Source organism: Phyllobates terribilis, unplaced genomic scaffold (genome assembly GCF_046119375.1).
Source record: "Phyllobates terribilis strain yellow unplaced genomic scaffold, ASM4611937v1 Scaffold_11__3_contigs__length_659146591, whole genome shotgun sequence".
Lineage (NCBI taxonomy): Eukaryota > Metazoa > Chordata > Amphibia > Anura > Dendrobatidae > Phyllobates > Phyllobates terribilis.
In genome coordinates this window covers 535,509,034-535,528,223 of record NW_027362771.1, presented here as the reverse complement: position 1 = coordinate 535,528,223, position 19,190 = coordinate 535,509,034, and the positions used below count along the sequence as shown (strand labels likewise).

At 42.4% G+C, this 19,190-nt stretch overlaps 1 protein-coding gene across 1 annotated transcript in view; it reads right to left on the bottom strand.

The window, feature by feature from the left end:
* LOC141167327 (adhesion G protein-coupled receptor E1-like) overlaps positions 1 to 19,190 on the bottom strand; it is a 129,745-nt gene that overhangs the window by 74,935 nt on the left and 35,620 nt on the right. Inside the window, exons 9-10 of the mRNA XM_073654749.1 lie at positions 16,738 to 16,899; positions 1,695 to 1,889 (exon numbers count right to left, since the gene is read on the bottom strand). Of these exons, the coding sequence (XP_073510850.1) occupies positions 1,695 to 1,889; positions 16,738 to 16,899 (357 nt within the window). The remainder of the gene's footprint in view (positions 1 to 1,694; positions 1,890 to 16,737; positions 16,900 to 19,190) is intronic.

Genomic DNA, 19,190 nt, shown 5'->3' with positions numbered 1-19,190 from the left:
TTTATTAAAAAAGAAAAAATGAAATATCACATGGTCATAAGTATTCAGACCCTTTGCTCAGACACTCATATTTAAGTCACATGCTGTCCATTTCCTTGTGATCCTCCTTGAGATGGTTCTACTTCTTAATTGGAGTCCAACTGCGTTTAATTAAACTGATAGGACTTGATTTGGAAAGGCACACACCTGTCTATATAAGACCTCACAGCTCACAGTGCATGTCAGACCAAATGAGAATCATGAGCTCAAAGGAACTGCCCAAGGAGCTCAGAGATAGAATTGTGGCAAGACACAGATCTGGCCAAAGTTATAAAAGAATTTCTGCATTACTCAAGGTTCCAAAGAACACAGTGGCCTCTATAATCCTTAAATGGAAGATGTTTGGGACCACCAGAAGTCTTCCTAGACCTGGCCGTCCAGTCAAACTGAGCAATCGTGGGAGAAGAGCCTTGATGAGAGAGGTAAAGAAGAACCCCAAGATCACTGTGGCTGAGCTCCAGAGATGCAGTAGGGAGATGGTAGAAAGTTCCACAAAGTCAACTATCACTGCAGCCCTCCACCAGTTGGGCCTTTATGGCAGAGTGGCCTGACGGAAGCCTCTCCTCAGTGCAAGACATATGAAAGCCCGCATAGAGTTTGCTCAAAAACACATGAAGGACTCCCAGACTATTTGAAATAGGATTCTCTGGTCTGATGAGACAAAGATAGAACTTTTTGGTGATAATACTAATCGGTATGTGTGGAGAAAACCAGGCACTGCTCATCACCTGTCCAATGCAATCCCAACAGTGAAACATGGTGGTGGCAGCATCATGCTATGGGGGTGTTTTTCAGCTGCAGGGACAGGACAACTGGTTGCAATTGAAGGAAACATGAATGCGGCCAAGTACAGAGATATCCTGGATGAAAACCTCTTCCAGAGTGCTCTGGACCTCAGACTTGGCCGAAGATTCACCTTCCAACAAGATAATGACCCTAAGCACACAGCTAAAATAACAAAGGAGTGGCTTCAGAACAACTCTGTGACCATTCATGACTAGCCCTGCCAGAGCCCTGACCTAAACCCAATTGAGCAACTCTGGAGAGACCTGAAAATGGCTGTCTACCAACGTTCACCATCAAACCTGATGGAACTGGAGAGGATCTGCAAGGAAGAATGGCAGACGATCCCCAAATCCAGGTGTGAAAAACTTGTTGCATCATTCCCAAGAAGACTCATGGCTGTACTAGCTCAAAAGGGTTCTTCTACTCAATACTGAGCAAAGGATCTGAATACTTATGACCATGTAATATTTCAGTTTTTCTTTTATAATAAATTTGCAAAAAAATCTACATTTCTGTTTTTTTTCAGTCCAAATGGGGTGTAGAGTTTACTTTAATGAGAAAAAAAAATGAAGTTTTTAGAATTTACCAAATGGCTGCAATGAAACAATGAGTGAAAAATTTAAAGGGGTCTGAATACTTTCCGTACCCACTGTATAAGCAAAAAGTAGCCAACCCCTTTAAAGTAAAATGAGCTGAGTTGCAATACCACATACAACGTATGGACAGGTGTGGCACTGTTTTGGGAAAGAAGCAGTCATGTAGATCCCCCCTTTAAAGTAGCTATAAACAGACCTAAAACCTAAAGCATAAGAAACAGGATCTCCCAATAACTCTAGGAGACCTGCAGTACTTCATGGAGCCATAATTACCTTATTCTGGGTTTGTTGAAGACCCACCAAAACGAGAAATTGGCCCAAGAACAGACATCCACAAAGAACGGTTAGAACGGAGGTGTGAGCGCTTCTCAGAGTCCGACAGAGGATGAAAGTAAGAAAAGAGAGACACAAGCAGACAAGAGATATACTCAGGCCGACGTGAGAGATCAGTCTTAAGCCAGCGTCCACCTAGAGTTGAGAAAACAAAGTCTTAGAAGTGATGTTAAAGGACATTGTACTTCTTCTGATATGGAGAATTGTACTTCAACAGCCATGAAATGCTGTCCTCTTATGTGGCATTAGGGCCTGTGCACACAGTGCAGATTTGTTGCATTTTTTTCTGCATACATTTATCACAATACCTGAAGGGTTTCCTGAGGACAGCAAAGTGAATGAGAATCCTGAAGTCTCATGCACACGTTGCTCATTTTTGTTTTGGTGCAGATTTAAATCTGCAGCATGTTAATTCTTTCAGCGTTTTGCTGTGGATTGTAGAAAAATCTGCAACAAAAACTCCAGTAAAAAATGCAACAAAAACGCACCTACTTTACGCTGCGTTTTTCCGGCCAAGAGATGCAGAAATAGTGCTGAAATTTCTGTACCAAATATTTAACCTGTGCACATACCCTTAGGTGGGATTAATTGTTTGATCATTCTGATATTATGGGTTTCTTGACTCAAAGTAAATCATGACCTGTATATGCTATGGATTGTCTTTATCCAGACCAGTGGTGGTGAACCTATGGCACACGTGCCAGAGGTGACACTCAGATCCCGCTCTGTGGGCAAGCGCCCCAGCACTATGACCTTTCTTGTGATTCGATAGCTCTTTGGGATTCTGCAGCTCTCTGAGCCAGGTGTCAAGCCGACAGATGACTCAGAGATGGTGCATTGCACCAGCTTCAAGCAATAAATTGTACTCGCATTACAAATGTACTATATGGGTCTGACCTGACATTATAATTGATATACCATGACATGTTGGTGGTCCTGGTGATGTATTCCTGTACTGATGGTGGTTCCGGTGATGTATTCATGTATTGATGGTGGATCAGATGATGTATTCATGTAATGATGGTGATGTATTCCTGTACTACTGGTGGTTCTAGGACAAAAATCCAGCTTTCTGACACTGGGCACTACATTGCGACCCAAAATCCTTTGGTAATCTTCAGATTTCATGATGCCTTGCACACAGTCAAGGGATCCAGTACAAGAGTCAGCAAAACAACCCCAAAGCATCTTTGAACCTCCACCATATTTGACTGTAGGTACTGTGTTCTTTTCTTTGTAGGCCTCATTCCATTTTCGGTAAACAGTAGAATGGTGTGCTTTACCAAAAGCTCTATCTTGGTCTCATCTGTCCACAAGACGCTTTCTCAGAAGGATTTTGGCTTACTCACAGACGTTTTGGCAAACTGCAGTCTAGCTTTTTTATGTCTCTGTGTCAGCAGTGTGGTGCTCCTGGGTCTTCTGGCATAGCGTTTCATTTCACTCAAATGTCAACGGCTAGTTCATGCTGACACTGATGCACTCAGAGCCTGCAGGACAGCTTGAATTTGTTTGGAACTTGATTGGGGCTGCTTATCCACCATTCGGACAATCTTGCGTTGCAACCTTTCATCAATTTTTCTATCTATGCCGTCCACATCCAGGAACAATGCCATGGGTTGTAAACTTCTTAATTATGTTGCGCACCATGGACAAAGTAACATCAATATCTCTGGAAATGGACTTGTAACCTTGAGATTGTTGATATTTTTTAACAATTTTGGTTCTGAAGTACTCAGACAGTTCTCTTCTCCTCTTTTTGTTCTCCATTCTTAGTGTGGCATACACAATGCAAAGATTGAGTCAACCTTTCCCCTTTTTATCTGGTTTCAGGTGTCATTTTCATATTGCTCACACCTGTTACTTGCCACAGCTGAGTTTGAATGAGCATCACATGCTTGAAACAAAGTTGTTTACCCGCAATTTTGGAAAGGTGGCAACAATTTTGTCCGGTCCATTTTTGGGGTTTTGTGTGAAATTATATCCAAGTTGCCTTTTTTATGTTTTTTTTTTTTGCGTTGTTACAAAACATATGTAATCGCAATAATTTTCTGGGAGAAAAACTTCATTTTTTGGAATAATTTCAAGGGTGCTAACACTTTTGGCCATGACTATATGTATATTCCACATGTACCATATAAAAATAGGAAGTTCTGCAGATCTAAGATCTCCATGAAAGTGTTTATATATACAGTAGCGACCAAAAGTTTTGCATTTTTTTTAAAGTGTGATTGCTTCTGTCTGGTTGTTGGGATGCCATTTTCCTGGTGATTTACTAAACCGGAAGCAAATGGTTGTCAGCTATAAGGAAGAAAATTGTGTTTGATGTTGTTTTATCCCTTTATGTGTTCGTTTACAACATTTGCTGGGCCAAATGTTTTGCTTATTTTGTCATGGGTAGTCAAATTTTAGATAAATTTTTATTTGTGTGTGCGTTTTAGCCAAATTTATCACCAGATGTCATGAAGCTTATTATTATGAGAGTGAAGTCAGGCAAAAGCCAAAAAGAGGTAGAAATGGAATTCACCTGTTCTCAGAGTCAAGTGTCACATATATAAAAGAATTAAAGAAAGAAAAAGAAGGTTATGGAACAGCTGACAAACCTAGAAGTGGACGACCCCGGAAAACTTCCTCCAGAGTTGATCACATTATTAAGAAAAAGTCAGTATCTGATGTCCATAAAAGTGCTGTACAGATTTCACACGAAATGAACGAAGAATATGGGGTCAAAGTGAGTCGCCAAACTGTGCTGCGATGGCTAAGAGCAGTGGGGTTGAACGAACGAGTTCCAGTCAAGCAGCTTTTCATCTCTGCAAAGAACTGGAAGGTTTGTCAATGAACACTGCCAATGGGAAGAGGCAGATTGGTCTAAGGTGTTGTGGTCAGATGAATTCAAGTTCAATCTGTTTTGTAGTGATGGCAAGCATTATATATACCGCGCAATTGGAAAACGTAATGATGGAAGGTACCAAACACCTACAGTGAAACCAAAATAGGCAGATAATGCGAGACAATGACAATGATCCTAAGCACACATCCAATTTAGCCAATAATTGGTTAGCAAATAAAAATGTTCGCTTGTTGCAATGGCCAAGCCAATCACTTGATTTAAACCCTATAGGGCACCTTTGGCATGAGTTGGGGTGATGAGTTGGGGCCCTTACCCATAGCAATAAAGAGGAATTGTTTGCAGATTTGCAAATGGAATGGAGCAAGATCCCTCAAGATGTCTTGAATACACGAGTGGCTTCAATGCCCCGTCGGTGCGGTGCAGTAATTAAAGCAAGAGGTTATGCTACAAAATACTAAGTTATGGCATTGTAAGCAATGAATTACTCCCGATGTTGTGATCGATAAATAGTATATGCAAAACTTTTGGCAGTCAGTTTTCTTTAATTGAAGGCCCAGACCTATATGCAAAAGCATTTTAGTTAAAATGAAGGTCCTGCATGATGACAACTTCATGCACTTTCAATTAATCACCAGGGAAATGGCATGACAACAACCAGACTGAAGTAATCACACTTTAAAAAAAAAATATTTAGATTTGAGAGTCCTCATTGGTTGATATCTTTTAATGGCTAACTGAAAAGATGGTAACAAGTTGCAAACTTTTGAGACTAAACAGGTCTCTTCATCAGGCTAGTATAACACAAAATCTGAAGAGTTGCATATTTATACACAATAAGACACAGAAATAATTCAATAGATGAGACAGGTGACGGAAAGCAGAGTTATTACTATGGGAGAGATACAGTTAGCTCCATATATATTTGGACAGAGACAACATTTTTCTAATTCTGGTTCTAGACATTACCACAATGAATTTTAGACAAAACAATTCAGATGCAGTTGAAGTTCAGACTTTCAGCTTTCATTTGAGGGTATCCACATTAAAATTGGATGAAGGGTTTAGGAGTTTCAGCTCCTTAACATGTGCCACCCTGTTTTTAAAGGGACCAAAAGTAATTGGACAATTGACTCCAAGGCTATTTCATGGACAGGTGTGGGCAATCCCTTCGTTATGTCATTCTCAATTAAGCAGATAAAAGGCCTGGAGTTGATTTGAGGTGTGGTGCTTGCATTTGGAAGGTTTTGCTGTGAAGTAAACATGCGGTCAAAGGAGCTCTCCATGCAGGTGAAGCAAGCCATCCTTAAGCTGCAAAAACAGAAAAAAACCATCCGAGAAATTGCTACAATATTAGGAGTGGCAAAATCTACAGTTTGGTACATCCTGAGAAAGAAAGAAAGCACTGGTGAACTCATCAATGCAAAAAGACCTGGGCGCCCACGGAAGACAACAGTGGTGGATGATCGCAGAATAATCTCCATGGTGAAGAGAAACCCCTTCACAACAGCCAACCAAATGAACAACACTCTCCAGGAGGTAGGTGTATCAATATCCAAATCTACCATAAAGAGAAGACTGCATGAAAGTAAATACAGAGGGTTCACTGCATGGTGCAAGCCACTCATCAGCATCAAGAATAAAAAGGCTAGACTGGACTTTGCTAAAAAACATCTAAAAAAGCCAGCACAGTTTTGGAAGAACATTCTTTGGACAGATGAAACCAAGATCAACCTCTACCAGAATGATGGAAAGAGAAAAGTATGGCGAAGGCTGGTACAGCTCATGATCCAAAGTATACCACATCATCTGTAAAACACGGCGGAGGCAGTGTGATGGCTCGGGCATGCATGGCTGCCAGTGCCACTGGGTCACTAATGTTTATTGATGATATGACACAGGACAGAAGCAGCCGAATGAATTCTGATGTATTCAGAGCCATACTGTGTGCTCAGATCCAGCCAAATGCAGCCAAACTGATTGGTCGTCGTTTCATACTACAGATGGACAATGACCCAAAACATAAAGCCAAAGCAACCCAGGAGTGTATTAAAGCAAAGAAGTGGAATATTCTTGAATGGCCAAGTCAGTCACCTGATCTCAACCCAATTGAGCATGCATTTCACTTGTTAAAGACTAAACTTCAGACAGAAAAGCCCACAAACAAACAGCAACTGAAAACCACTGCAGTGAAGGCCTGGCAGAGCATCAGAAAGGAGGAAACACAGCGTCTGGTGATGTCCATGAGTTCAAGACTTCAGGCAGTCATTGCCAACAAAGGGTTTTCAACCAAGTACTAGAAATGAACATTTTATTTACAATTATTTAATTTGTCCAATTACTTTTGGTCCCTTTAAAAACAGGGTGGCACATGTTAAGGAGCTGAAACTCTTAAACAATTCATCCAATTTTAACCCCTTAATAACATCTGACGTACTAATACGCGTCTGTGCCCTGGGACTTAAGAGTCAGACCCGTATTAGTACGTCATCGCGATCGCGCGCGCACACAGGCTGTGCGGGCGCGATCGCCGCCGGGTGTCAGCTGATTGTCACAGCTGACACCCGGTACTATGTGCAGGGAGCGGTCCTGCACTGCTCCCAGCACATTAACCCCCGCGATGCTGCGATCGAAGTCGATCACGGCATTGCGGGGGCAAGAGGAGGTGATCGGCGATACTCACCTCCTCTTCCGGCTTCCAGCGCAGTCTGCAAAGGCTTCCCGGGTGTTGCCATGACGACCCGATGTCGTCATGACAACATCCGGGTCACCAGAGAGCAGGAAGATTGCTTGGACATGCGCAGTGCATCTCCAAGCAATCTTCACACTGTGCACTTCTGACAGCCTTCATGGCATAGGGATGGTGCTCCATTCCTGTGCCATGCAGGCGATCAGAAAAAAAAAAGTGAAAGTCCCAGAGTGGGACAAAGTAATAAAGTGTATAAACTGTGTGAAAGTGGAAAAAAAAAAAAAAAAAAAGTGCAAAAATATTATAAAAAAATAAAAAAAAATAATACACCAAAAATAAAAATATAATGTACCCATCAATAAATATTATTATAAAAAAAAAAAAAAAAAAACAATAAAAGTACACATATTTGGTATCGCCGCGTCCGGAACAACCTGACCTATAAAACTGTCCCACTAGTTAACCCCTTCAGTGAACACGGTAAAAAAAAAAAAAAAAAAAACGAAGCAAAAAACAATGCTTTATCACCATACTGCCAAACAAAAAGTGGAATAACACGCGATCAAAAAGACGCATATAAATAAAAATGATACCGCTGAAAACATCATCTCGTCCCGCAAAAAACAAGCCGCCATACAGCTCCATCAGCCGAAAAATAAAAAAGTTATAGCTCTCAGAATAAAGCGATACTAAAAAATATTTTTTTCTATAAAATAGCTTTTATTGTGTATAAGCGCCAAAACATAGAAAAATGATACAAATGTGGTACCGCAGTAAATGTACTGACCCGAAGAATAAAGCTACCTCATCAATTTTACCACACGCGGAACAGAATAAAAAAAAAAATAAAAAAAACAATTCCTGAATTGTTGGTTTTTGTTTATTCTGCCTCCCAAAAATCGGAATAGAAAGCGATCAAAAAATGTCACGTGCCTGAAAATGGCACCAATAACAACGTCAAGTCATCCCGCAAAAAACGAGCCGTCACATGACTGTCTGCCAAAATCTGGAAAAATTATAGCTCTCAAAATATGGCGATGCAAAAACTAGATTTTACAAAAAATGCGTCTTTTAGTGTGTGACAGCTGTCAGTCATAAAAACCCCATATGATTCTGGCATTGCTGTAATCACACCGGCCCGAAGAATAAAGTCGTCTAATCACTTATACCGCACAAGGAACGGCGTCAAAAATAAACTCTTGGGTTAGGATTGGGCTAGGGTTAGGGCTGGGTTTGGGGCTAGGGTTGTGCTGGGGCTAGGGTTGTGCTGGGGCTAGGGCTGGGGTTGGGATTTTTTTCAAAAGTAAGAAAAAAAGATGACGATATGGCGACTAGTGTTGAGAGCAAGTGCTCGCTACTTGAGTTTGCATCGGGTGCTCTGGTATGCATTGAGTATCGTGGGTATTTGAGTGACATGCTCGAGTCTCTGCCCCATATGCTTCGCGGCCAAAAAACTTTACGGGGATTGCCTGCCATGCACGAGCGATCCCCGCATGTTTTTTTTTGGGTGTCTAATAACCGTGAAACATGCGGAGCAGGGACTCGAGCATGTCACTCGAGCACACGCTGTACATGGTGCATACCTGAGTACCCGATGCAAACTCAAGTAGCGAGCAGTTGCACTCAAGAATAATGACAACTTATTCAATATGATGACCTAATGTAAACAAATTCTGTGCCGTACCTCTGGGTTCAAAATGTTCACTATACACCTTAATAAAATCCTTGAGGGGTATAGTTTCCAAAATGGGGACACTTGTGGGGGAGCTCCACTGTTTAGGCACATCACGGGCTCTCCAAACGCGACATGGTGTCCACTAACAAATTGAATGGAAAATCGGCTCAAATTGTTAGCGGACGCCATGTTGCATTTGGAGAGCCCCTGTGTGCCCAAACATTGGAGCTCCCCCACAAGTGACCCCATTTTGGAAACTAGACCCCCCAAGGCACCTATCTAGATGCATAGTGAGCACTTGGAATCCCCAGGTGCTTCACAAATTGATTCGTAAAAATGAAAAAGTGAAAAAAAAACCACTTTTTCATTTTTATGAATCAATTTGTGAAGCACCTGGGGTTCCAAGTGCTCACTATGAATCTAGATAGGTGCCTTGGGGGGTCTAGTTTCCAAAATGGGGTCACTTGTGGGGGAGCTCCAATGTTTGGGCACGCAGGGACTCTCTAAATGCAACATGGTATCCGCTAACAAATTGAATGGAAAATCGCCTCAAATTGTTAGCGGACACCACATTGCGTTTGGAGAGTCCCTGTGTGCCCAAACATTGGAGCTCCCCCACAAGTGACCCCATTTTGGAAACTAGAACCCCCAAGGCACCTATCTAGATGAATAGTGAGCACTTGGAACCCCAGGTGCTTCACAAATTGATTCGTAAAAATGAAAAAGTGTTTTTTTTTTCACTTTTTCATTATTACGAATCAATTTGTGAAGCACCTGGGGGTTCCAAGTGCTCACTATGCATCTAGAAAGGTGCCTTTGGGGGTCTAGTTTCCAAAATGGGGTCACTTGTGGGGGAGCTCCAAAGTTTGGGCACAGAGGGGCTCTCCAAACGCAATGTGGTGTCCGCTAACAATTTGAGCCGATTTTCCATTCAATTTGTTAGCGGATACCATGTTGCATTTAGAGAGTCCCTGTGTGCCCAAACATTGGAGCTCCCCCACAAGTGACCCCATTTTGGAAACTAGACCCCCCAAGGCACCTATCTAGATGCATAGTGAGCACTTGGAACGCCTAGGTGCTTCACAAATTGATTCGTAAAAATGAAAAAGTGTTTTTTTTTTCACTTTTTCATTATTACGAATCAATTTGTGAAGCACCTGGGGGTTCCAAGTGCTCACTATGCATCTAGAAAGGTGCCTTGGGGGGTCTAGTTTCCAAAATGGGGTCACTTGTGGGGGAGCTCCAATGTTTGGGCACACAGGGGCTCTCTAAACGCAACATGGTGTCCGCTAATTATTCAAGCAAATTTTACAATCAAAAAGTCAAATGACGCTCCTTCCCTTCCGAGCCCTACAGTGCGCCCAAACAGTGTTTTTTCCCCAAATATTGGGTATCTGCGTGCCCAGGGGAAATTGCACAACAAATTTTGCGGTCCATTTTTTCTTGTTACCCTTGTGAAATTAAAAAAAATTGGGTCTAAAGTAACATTTTTGTGAAAAAAGTTAAATGTTCATTTTTTTCTTCCACATTCAAAAAATTCCTATGAAGCACCTGAAGGGTTAATAAAGTTCTTGAATGTGGTTTTGAGCACCTTGAGGGGTGCAGTTTTTAGAATGGTGTCACTTTTGGGTATTTTCTGTCATAAAGACCTCTCAAAGTGACTTCAAATGTGATGTGGTCCCTAAAAAAATGGTTTTGTAAATTTTGTTGGAAAAATGAGAAATCGCTGGTCAACTTTTAACCCTTATAGCTCCCTAACAAAAAAAAAATTTGGTTCCAAAATTGTGCTGATGTAAAGTAGACATGTGGGAAATGTTATTTATTAACTCTTTTGTGTGACATATCGCTCTGATTTCAGGGCTTAAAAATTCAAATTTTGAAAATTGCAAAATTTTCAAAATTTTCGCCAAATTTCCGTTTTTTTCACAAATAAACGCAAGTGATATCGAAGAAATTTTTCCACAATCATGAAGTACAATATGTCACGAAAAAACAATCTCAGAATCAGGGGGATCCGTTGAAGCGTTCCAGAGTAATTACCTCATAAAGTGACAGTGGTCAGAATTGTAAAAATTGGCCCGGTCATTAACGTGCAAACCACCCGCGGGGCTTAAGGGGTTAATGTGGATACCCTCAAATGAAAGCTGAAAGTCTGAACTTCAACTGCATCTGAATTGTTTTGTTTAAAATTCATTGTGGTAATGTCTAGAACCAAAATTAGAAAACTGTTGTCTCTGTCCAAATATATATGGACCTAACTGTAAACATTTCTGGCTATAAATATTTTAGCAGTTAATAGATAAGGAGTGTGAAGGTTTTATTGTCCTGTGACTAGGTCCAGTGTTATGATGACTGTTAGAACCCTCCTGTTAGTTTTTTCTATCTTGTGTTTTGCGGTCACGTGACCATCTGCCTATATATTCCAGCTCCGCCCTTATGGCTTTGCTGGACTTCAGTGTTGTTTGACTGCTTTGCTAGCCTGGTGCTTCGGTGCCTATCTCTGTCAGTTCGCATGGTCCTCTTGGACCTCTAGTACTTTTTGTCAGTTTGTCTTTTGTGTTCTGCAACAACTTCTGTTTAGGAGGTGTCCCATTTTTGTCCCAGTCCTTAGTACTTTTAGGGACCCCTCCCATATTTCTATAGGTCTTCGTTCAGACTAGCCGAGGACTAAGGCGGGTCTGTTCACAAGGAAGAGGCAGCCCGCTACATCGTAGGGATTCAGCTTAGTCTTACTGTAGGGACAGCTTTCCCCTATCTTTCCTTAGTACTTGTTGCAGATCATAACAGTAAGTCCAGCCCAAAAAAACTAAAAGGAAAGAAATCCGGGGATCAGTATGGTTTCCGTCCAGGATCTGGCTCAACGCCTGCAGGGATTGTCTCTCAAGGTGGCCGAGCTTCAGCAACATGTGAGTAGCTGTCCTGGAGCTCATTTTGTTGAACCCAAGGTAGGACTGCCTGATGTTTTTTATGGTAAACAGCAAGATTTTTTTTCCTTTAAAAATGCTTGTTTGTTATATTTTCGTTTAAGACCAAGGTCCTCTGGGAATAAATCACAGTGCATTGGTTTTATTATGTCACTTTTGCGCAATGAACCACAGAGGTGGGCCTTTTCTCTCCAGCCTAATGATCCGCGTTTAAGGTCTGTTGAAGAATTTTTTTCTGCTATGGGGCTATTATATGACGATCCTGATCGAATCTCATCTGCTGAATCAGAACTCAGATGTTTGAATCAGGGGTCAGATGATGTTGAAATTTATTGCACACACTTTAGAAGGTGGGCTTCAGAAGTTAAGTGGAATGATTCAGCGCTGAGATGTTTATTTCTTGCTGGTCTGAGTGAAAGGGTTAAGGATTTGCTAATTGCATTCTCTGCACCTGAGACTCTGCAGGAAGCTATGCAGTTAGCTGTTCGTATTGACAGGAGACAGAGGTGCAGGCCCAATTAAGTAAAAACTCCTGTAGCATCAGGTCCTAGTTGCCAGAAAATCCGGTCTGATGGCGGAGAACCAATGGAGGTTGGGGCGATGTCAATCCGCTCTCAGGAAAGAGACCGAAGGTTTATCGAGGGTTTGTGTCTTTATTGTGGTAAAGCTGATCATTTGATTAAGTATTGTGAGCGTCGTTTAAGTAAAGAAAAAAAAAAATGTCAGTTACGCCCGTATAGCTTGTTTACGCTCTGCAGGAGTATTTCTTTCTGGGAGTACTACTCTGCAGGGAGATTTTATTGAATTTCAGGTATTTGTGGATTGTGGTTCAACACTTAATGTGATTGATAAAGGGTTTTTGGAAAACCTTAAATTGAAAGCCAAACCTTTATCATCACCTATTTCTGTGATTGCAATTGATAACACTCCTTTGAAATGTATTACTCAAAAGACTTACGTCCATGTCTGGATTTTCGTGAAATTAATAAGATTACCGTACGTAATTCCTACCCATTGCCTTTAATTCCTGACTTGTTTAACCAGTTAGTGGGGGCCAAGTGGCTCTCCAAAATTGATCTCCGGGTGGCATACAATTTGTTACGAGTGAAGGAGGATGATGAATGGAAAACTGCTTTTAACACTTCGGTAGGTCATTTTGAGAATCTGGTGATGCCTTTTGGTCTTACCAATGCACCTGCATTTTTTCAGAACCTGATTAATGACATCCTGAGACCTTTGATTGGTAAGAATGTGGTTGTGTATTTGGATGACATTTTGATTTACTTACCAGATCTAGACTCCCATTGGCAGAGTGTACGTGAAGTTTTGCAGTTACTGAGTGAAAATTCATTCCTTGCTAAGCTGGAGAAATGCGAGTTCGCTGTGCAGAAAATCAGTTTTTTGGGCTACATTGTCTCCAGCGAGAGCTTTGAGATGGATCCTGTGAAGGTTCAGGCTGTGCAGGAATGTCCTACGCCTGTTGGTTTGAAATCTATACAGAGATTTTTGGGTTTTGCCAATTATTACAGGAAATTCATTAAGAATTTTTCTGTAATTGTTAAACCTCTAACCGATCTCACCAGGAAAGGTGCGAATACGGTCCAGTGGACTACTGAGGCCATTGAAGTGTTTGAGTATTTCAAAGAGAGGTTCAGTTCTGCCCCTATCCTTATCCAGCCTGATGAGACCAAGCCTTTTTTGGTCGAGGTCGATGCTTCATCGGTGGGGGTCGGATCAGTTTTGTCTCAGGAGAACAAGGGTGGAGTACATCCATGTGCCTTTTTTTCGAAATATTTTTCGAAAACCGAACTGAATTATGATGTTGGAAATCAGCAGTTGCTGGCTATTAAACTTGCGTTTGAACATTGGCGTCATTTTTTGGAAGGCGCTAGATTTCCTATTCAGGTTTTCACAGATCATAAGAATTTGATCTATCTGGATGCTGCCAAGCACTTGAATGCCCGTCAAGCTTGGTGGGCACTTTTTTTTCTCGGTTTCATTTTTCTGTTACCTATATCCCTGGTACTAAGAATGTTAAAGCCGATGCTTTATCTCGCAGCTTCTCTCCTACGGTCGGGGCCGAGGAGGAGGAGAGCATTTTACAGAAAGGAGTTGTGGTGGCGGCATTGGACTCCGTTTTGGAGAATGGGATTCTGAAAGCTCAAGATGATGCTCCATCTAACACTCCCCAAGGGAGGTTGTTCGTGCCTAGAGCCTTTAGGAGAGATTTGTTTGTGGAGTGTCATGAGTCTCAGTTGGCAGGTCATCCAGGAATTTCAGAAACTAAGAGACTTGTCAGTCGCAGTTTTTGGTGGCCTGGATGGCAGAAGGAAGTCATCAAGTGGGTGCGTCAGTGTACTGTGTGTGCTAGGTCAAAGGCTTCACATACTCCTGCTGCGGGGTTGCTTTGCCCTCTGGAGGTTCCTAGTGCGCCTTGGACGCATCTCACAATGGATTTTATTACTGATCTTCCTGTGTCCGAGGGTTTTACTGTCATCTGGGTGGTCGTGGACCGTTTTAGTAAGATGTGTCATTTGGTTCCATTCATTAAGTAGCCCTGCGCTAAAACACTCGCTAAGGCATTTGTTAAGGAGATTGTCAAGCTCCATGGCGTTCCTACGGGGATTGTTTCTGATAGAGGACCTCAGTTTGTGGCTCGCTTTTGGCGTGCTTTTTGTGACAGGTTGGGAGTCCATTTGTCATTTTCGTCTGGTTATCATCCTGAGTCTAATGGACATACTGAAAGAAAGAACCAGGATGTTGAACAGTTTTTGCGTTGTTTTGTGGCTGACAATCAAGAGGTGTGGTCTGAGTTTCTGCCTCTCGCAGAATTTGCTCTTAACAATCATACATCCTCCTCTGCTGGGTGATCTCCTTTTTTTTGTTGTACTGGGAGACATCCGTCTTTTGGTTCGTTCTCCAAATTGGGGTTGGCCGGAGGAGGAGAATTTTTCCGGTGATTTGGAGAGAGTTTGGACTAATGTATGTTGCAATCTTCAAGAGGCTAACAAGAAGTCCAAGAAGTATTTTGACAGGAAACGTAAAGAGGTTTTGTTTACTGTGGGTGACATGGTTTGGTTGTCCTTGAAGAACCTGCGGTTGAGGATTCCCTCTAAAAAACTGGGTCCTAAGTTTGTGGGTCCATTTAAAGTGCTTCAGGTTGTTAACCCGTCTGCTGTTAGGTTGGATGTCCCTACTTCCTGGAAGATTAATCCTGTGTTTCATGTTTCCTTGTTGAAAAAGGCTGACGTATCTGATAGGGACGCCACTGTCACAGTTCCTCCTGTGGTGGAAGACGGCGAATTTGAAATTTCGCATATCTTGAATTCTAGATGGCATAAAGGGAGATTACAGTATCTTGTCTCCTGGAAGGGTTTCGGTCCCGAAGACAACTCCTGGGTAAGGACGGGTTATGTTTCTGCTCCTAGGCTTGTTAAAGCTTTCCACAGGAGGTTTCTGGATAGGCCTGGGCCTGGAGGATCCGGAGGATCCTCATAGAAGAGGGGGTACTGTTAGAACCCTACTGTTAGTTTTTTCTATCTTGTGTTTTGCGGTCACATGACCATCTGCCTATATATTCCAGCTCTGCCCTTATGGCTTTGCTGGACTTCAGTGTTGTTTGACTGTTTTGCTAGCCTGGTGCTTCGGTGCCTATCTCTGTCAGTTCGCTTGGTCCTCTTGGACCTCTAGTACTTTTTGGCAGTTTGTCTTTTGTGTTCTGTAACAACTTCTGTTTAGGAGGTGTCCCATTTTTGTCCCAGTCCTTAATACTTTTAGGGACCCCTCCCTTATTTCTATAGGTCTTCGTTCAGACTAGCCGAGGACTAAGGCGGGTCTGTTCACAAGGAACAGGCAGCCCGCTACATCGTAGGGATTCAGCTTAGTCTTACTGTAGGGACAGCTTTCCCCTATCTTTCCTTAGTACTTGTTGCAGATCATAACAATGACCCCACAAGTCTGATGGGCACATTCCTTAGTTGATGTAGAATGACATAAATCCATGCGACACATTCATTCCTGCTCTGAAGGTGTCAAAGGTCACCATCAGTTTATATTCCGAGATTCTTCTTTCTCTTCGAGATTTGAAATGACCTTTTAATACCAGTAATTTCATGTCTTTGATGCTGTGATCAGGGGAACAAAAATGTTTGGCTTCAGGTAGATCTATTCTTTTTTCTTTTATTGTGTGGCGATGATGATTCATCCTTGTCCTAAGTTGTTGCCCTGTCTTCCCTACATAAAGACCCCCAGCTGGACATTTGGTACATATAATTAAGTACACTACATTAGCTGTGATACAGCTGAAAGTACCTGGGATCTTGTAGATCATCATTTTCAATTGTAGGTAAAAACGCATACATTAATTGAAACAGAAACAGCTGTGTAGGAGGCTTAAAACTGGGTGAGGAACCGCCAATCACTGTTGATGGGTGAAATTTTTGAAGACCATTTCATGTCACAGATCAACATAGTAAGACTGAGCAAAGAATCAAAACACAAGGTAGTTATATTGTATCAGCAAGCCTTCTTCCTGGCAAAGATTACAAAGCAGACTGGGGTACCAAGGTGTCATGTTCAAGCCTCAAATTTAACCTGAAGCAAGACAACAAACCCAAACATACAGCCAATGTCAGTAAGAACTATCTTGTGCTAAAAGAAGAGCCAGGAGTCCTGGAAGTGATGACATAGAGCCCTGATCTCAACATCATCAACTTTATGTGGTATTTCATGACGCCCCTGGGTTTGGCAGTTCATTACATATTATACAGATTGTCTGATGTCGACAGGCAGCATAATTACTCCTAAATAAGAATAAATGGATAACAAGTCCAGCATCATATTCATATCACCTCAATTGGAGTGGGTGCCATGATGACAGCAAAGGTGGAGAGATGTGTGCAGAGACAAAGTGTACTGTTCTCTTGCTCTGACTGACGAGTTTCACATCCTTGGGTTGACCACACTTTGGAGTCCAAAAAAACACACCGTGTAGTGTAGCGTTTTTTTACAGGCTATATGGAAAAAGGTGTAGATAGGTTACATAAAGTTATTATTCATCTCACTGCTGTTTTTATGGAACAATAATCTATAATACTTAATTAAGAAAAGGATTTTCTAACTTAAAAAATGGACTGGGAATGATCCAGTTGACCAGTCTGCTAAGTGGTCCTCTTATTAATTGATGAACCGGCAAAAAGTCTAAATCATTTTATTCCCATCCAATTGTTATGACCAGCTCCAAGATAAAATCATTACTTCTTTGGAATGAATGGACGTTGCCTCTTCCAGGCTATGAAGAAAATAACGCTAATCATTCATTACCCTCTAGATTTTTCCTGAAGACCATCTGTCACGATTCCTCCTATTAGTGTGTCTGGATGGCGTGAATGAGGCTGTGTGCCCACGATGCAGATTTAATGCATTTCTGCCACGGAAACGCATTAAAATCGCTTGTTAAGATGTCTGCCATGTTTCCCAATGATAATCCGCATCCGCATCTCATCCGACTCGGGTACCATCGTACATGTAAGTTAAAAAAGAATTATAAAGTAAAAAATAAAAAAAATTTTCATACTCACCTCTCCGGTGGCCCCCGGTCTCCTCTCGGCAGCCCCCGGTCTCCTCCCGGCGGCGATCCTCTCTCCTCGGCGGCCCGCAGGGTACTGGCAGGACCTGCGGTGACGTCATTTAGTCAGCTGATGGTCACGCGACCATCACCTGACCGCTGACGTCAGCGGTCGCGTGACCATGAGCTGACTAAATGACGTCACCGTAGGTCCTGACAGTACACCGCGGGACGCCGAGGAGAGAGGACGCGGCCGGGAGGAGACTGGGGGCCGCCAGAGAGTGGAGTATAAGGTTTTTTTTCTTTTTACTTTTTAATTCTTTTTATTTACACTAGATGCACAATTTGAAGCAGAAATCTCCCCATAAGTTGGTCACACAATATAAATCCATGCCAGTTGCATGGATTTATATTGTGTGACCAACTTGACAAGCTCTTTTCCAAGTGATGCTCAAAATCGCTTGGAAAACCGATGGAAAAAAATGCATGAATAAACGCATGTAAAAACGCTTGAAAAACATTGAAAAAACGCATGTAAAATCTGCATGCGTTTTTTCTGCCAAGGAGATCCAGAAATGCTCAGGAAATTTCTGCTTCAAATCTGCATCGTGGGCACATAGCCTGACAGTTAGGCTATGTGCCCACGATGCAGAAATGAAGCAGAAAATTTCTGCAGCATTTCTGCATTTCCCTGCAGAATACATGCGGATCCACATGCAGATTCACATGCGTTTCCGCATGCAGATTGACAAGCACTTTCCAGGCGATAGCATCACTTGGAAAGTGCTTGACAACTAGGTCACACTGTATAAATCCATGCAAACAGCAAACAGCATGGATTTATACAGTGTGAACCGTAAAAATGAAAACAAATAAAGCTATACTCACCCCCGATGCCCCGGTGTGTGCAGCAGCGCTCGTTCCTGTCTGGTTCCCGGCTGCCGGCATATCGCGAGACAGAGCGGTGAAGGGCCTGCGGTCACATGACTGTGACGTCACCGCAGGTCCTCAAGCGATGCCGGCATTCAGAGAGAAGACGCCGGACAGGTGAATATAACTTTATTTATTATTTTATTCTTTTTTTACAGGTACAATGGTACCCAGGTCTGGAGGAGAGTCTCCTCTCCTCCAGAACTGGGTACCATCCGCACATAGAAACGCATAGAAGCCGCTTGTAGAAATGTACAGTCGCGGTTTCTATGCGTTTCAATGCAAGTCAATGGCGGGAGTTCCGCTGCGCTACAGCAAAATTAAATGACATGCTGCGGATTTTTGTACGCAGCATAAACGCTGCGGAAAAATCCGCAGCATGTGCATAGAACATGCGGAATCCCCTTGGGGACCATGGGGTGAGGATTACCTAGCGTTTAACAAGCGTTTACGCTGCGGAAATTCCGCAGCATAAACGCTTGAAAAACGCTACGTGGGCACCCAGCCTTATGCTGTCCAATCTAGGACAGGGTCATGCTGAGCAGTCAGTATGGTGATTGACAACTCAGCCATCCAATCAGATACTGGGGTGTTCTGAGCTGTCAGTGTCTTTGAGTGACAGTTTAGCCATCCAAATCAGGGCCAGGGTGTGCGGGAATTCATCCATGTGTCTCCTGTTCTGAGAAATTACCTGGCTATTTAACCAGCTCTCTGCCTTAGATTGCTGCCAATTGTATATTTGCTCAAGAGGTGTGTGTGTGCTCTGTGCTCCTAGTCTTGCATTCTGATCTTTGCTGCTTAACCTTG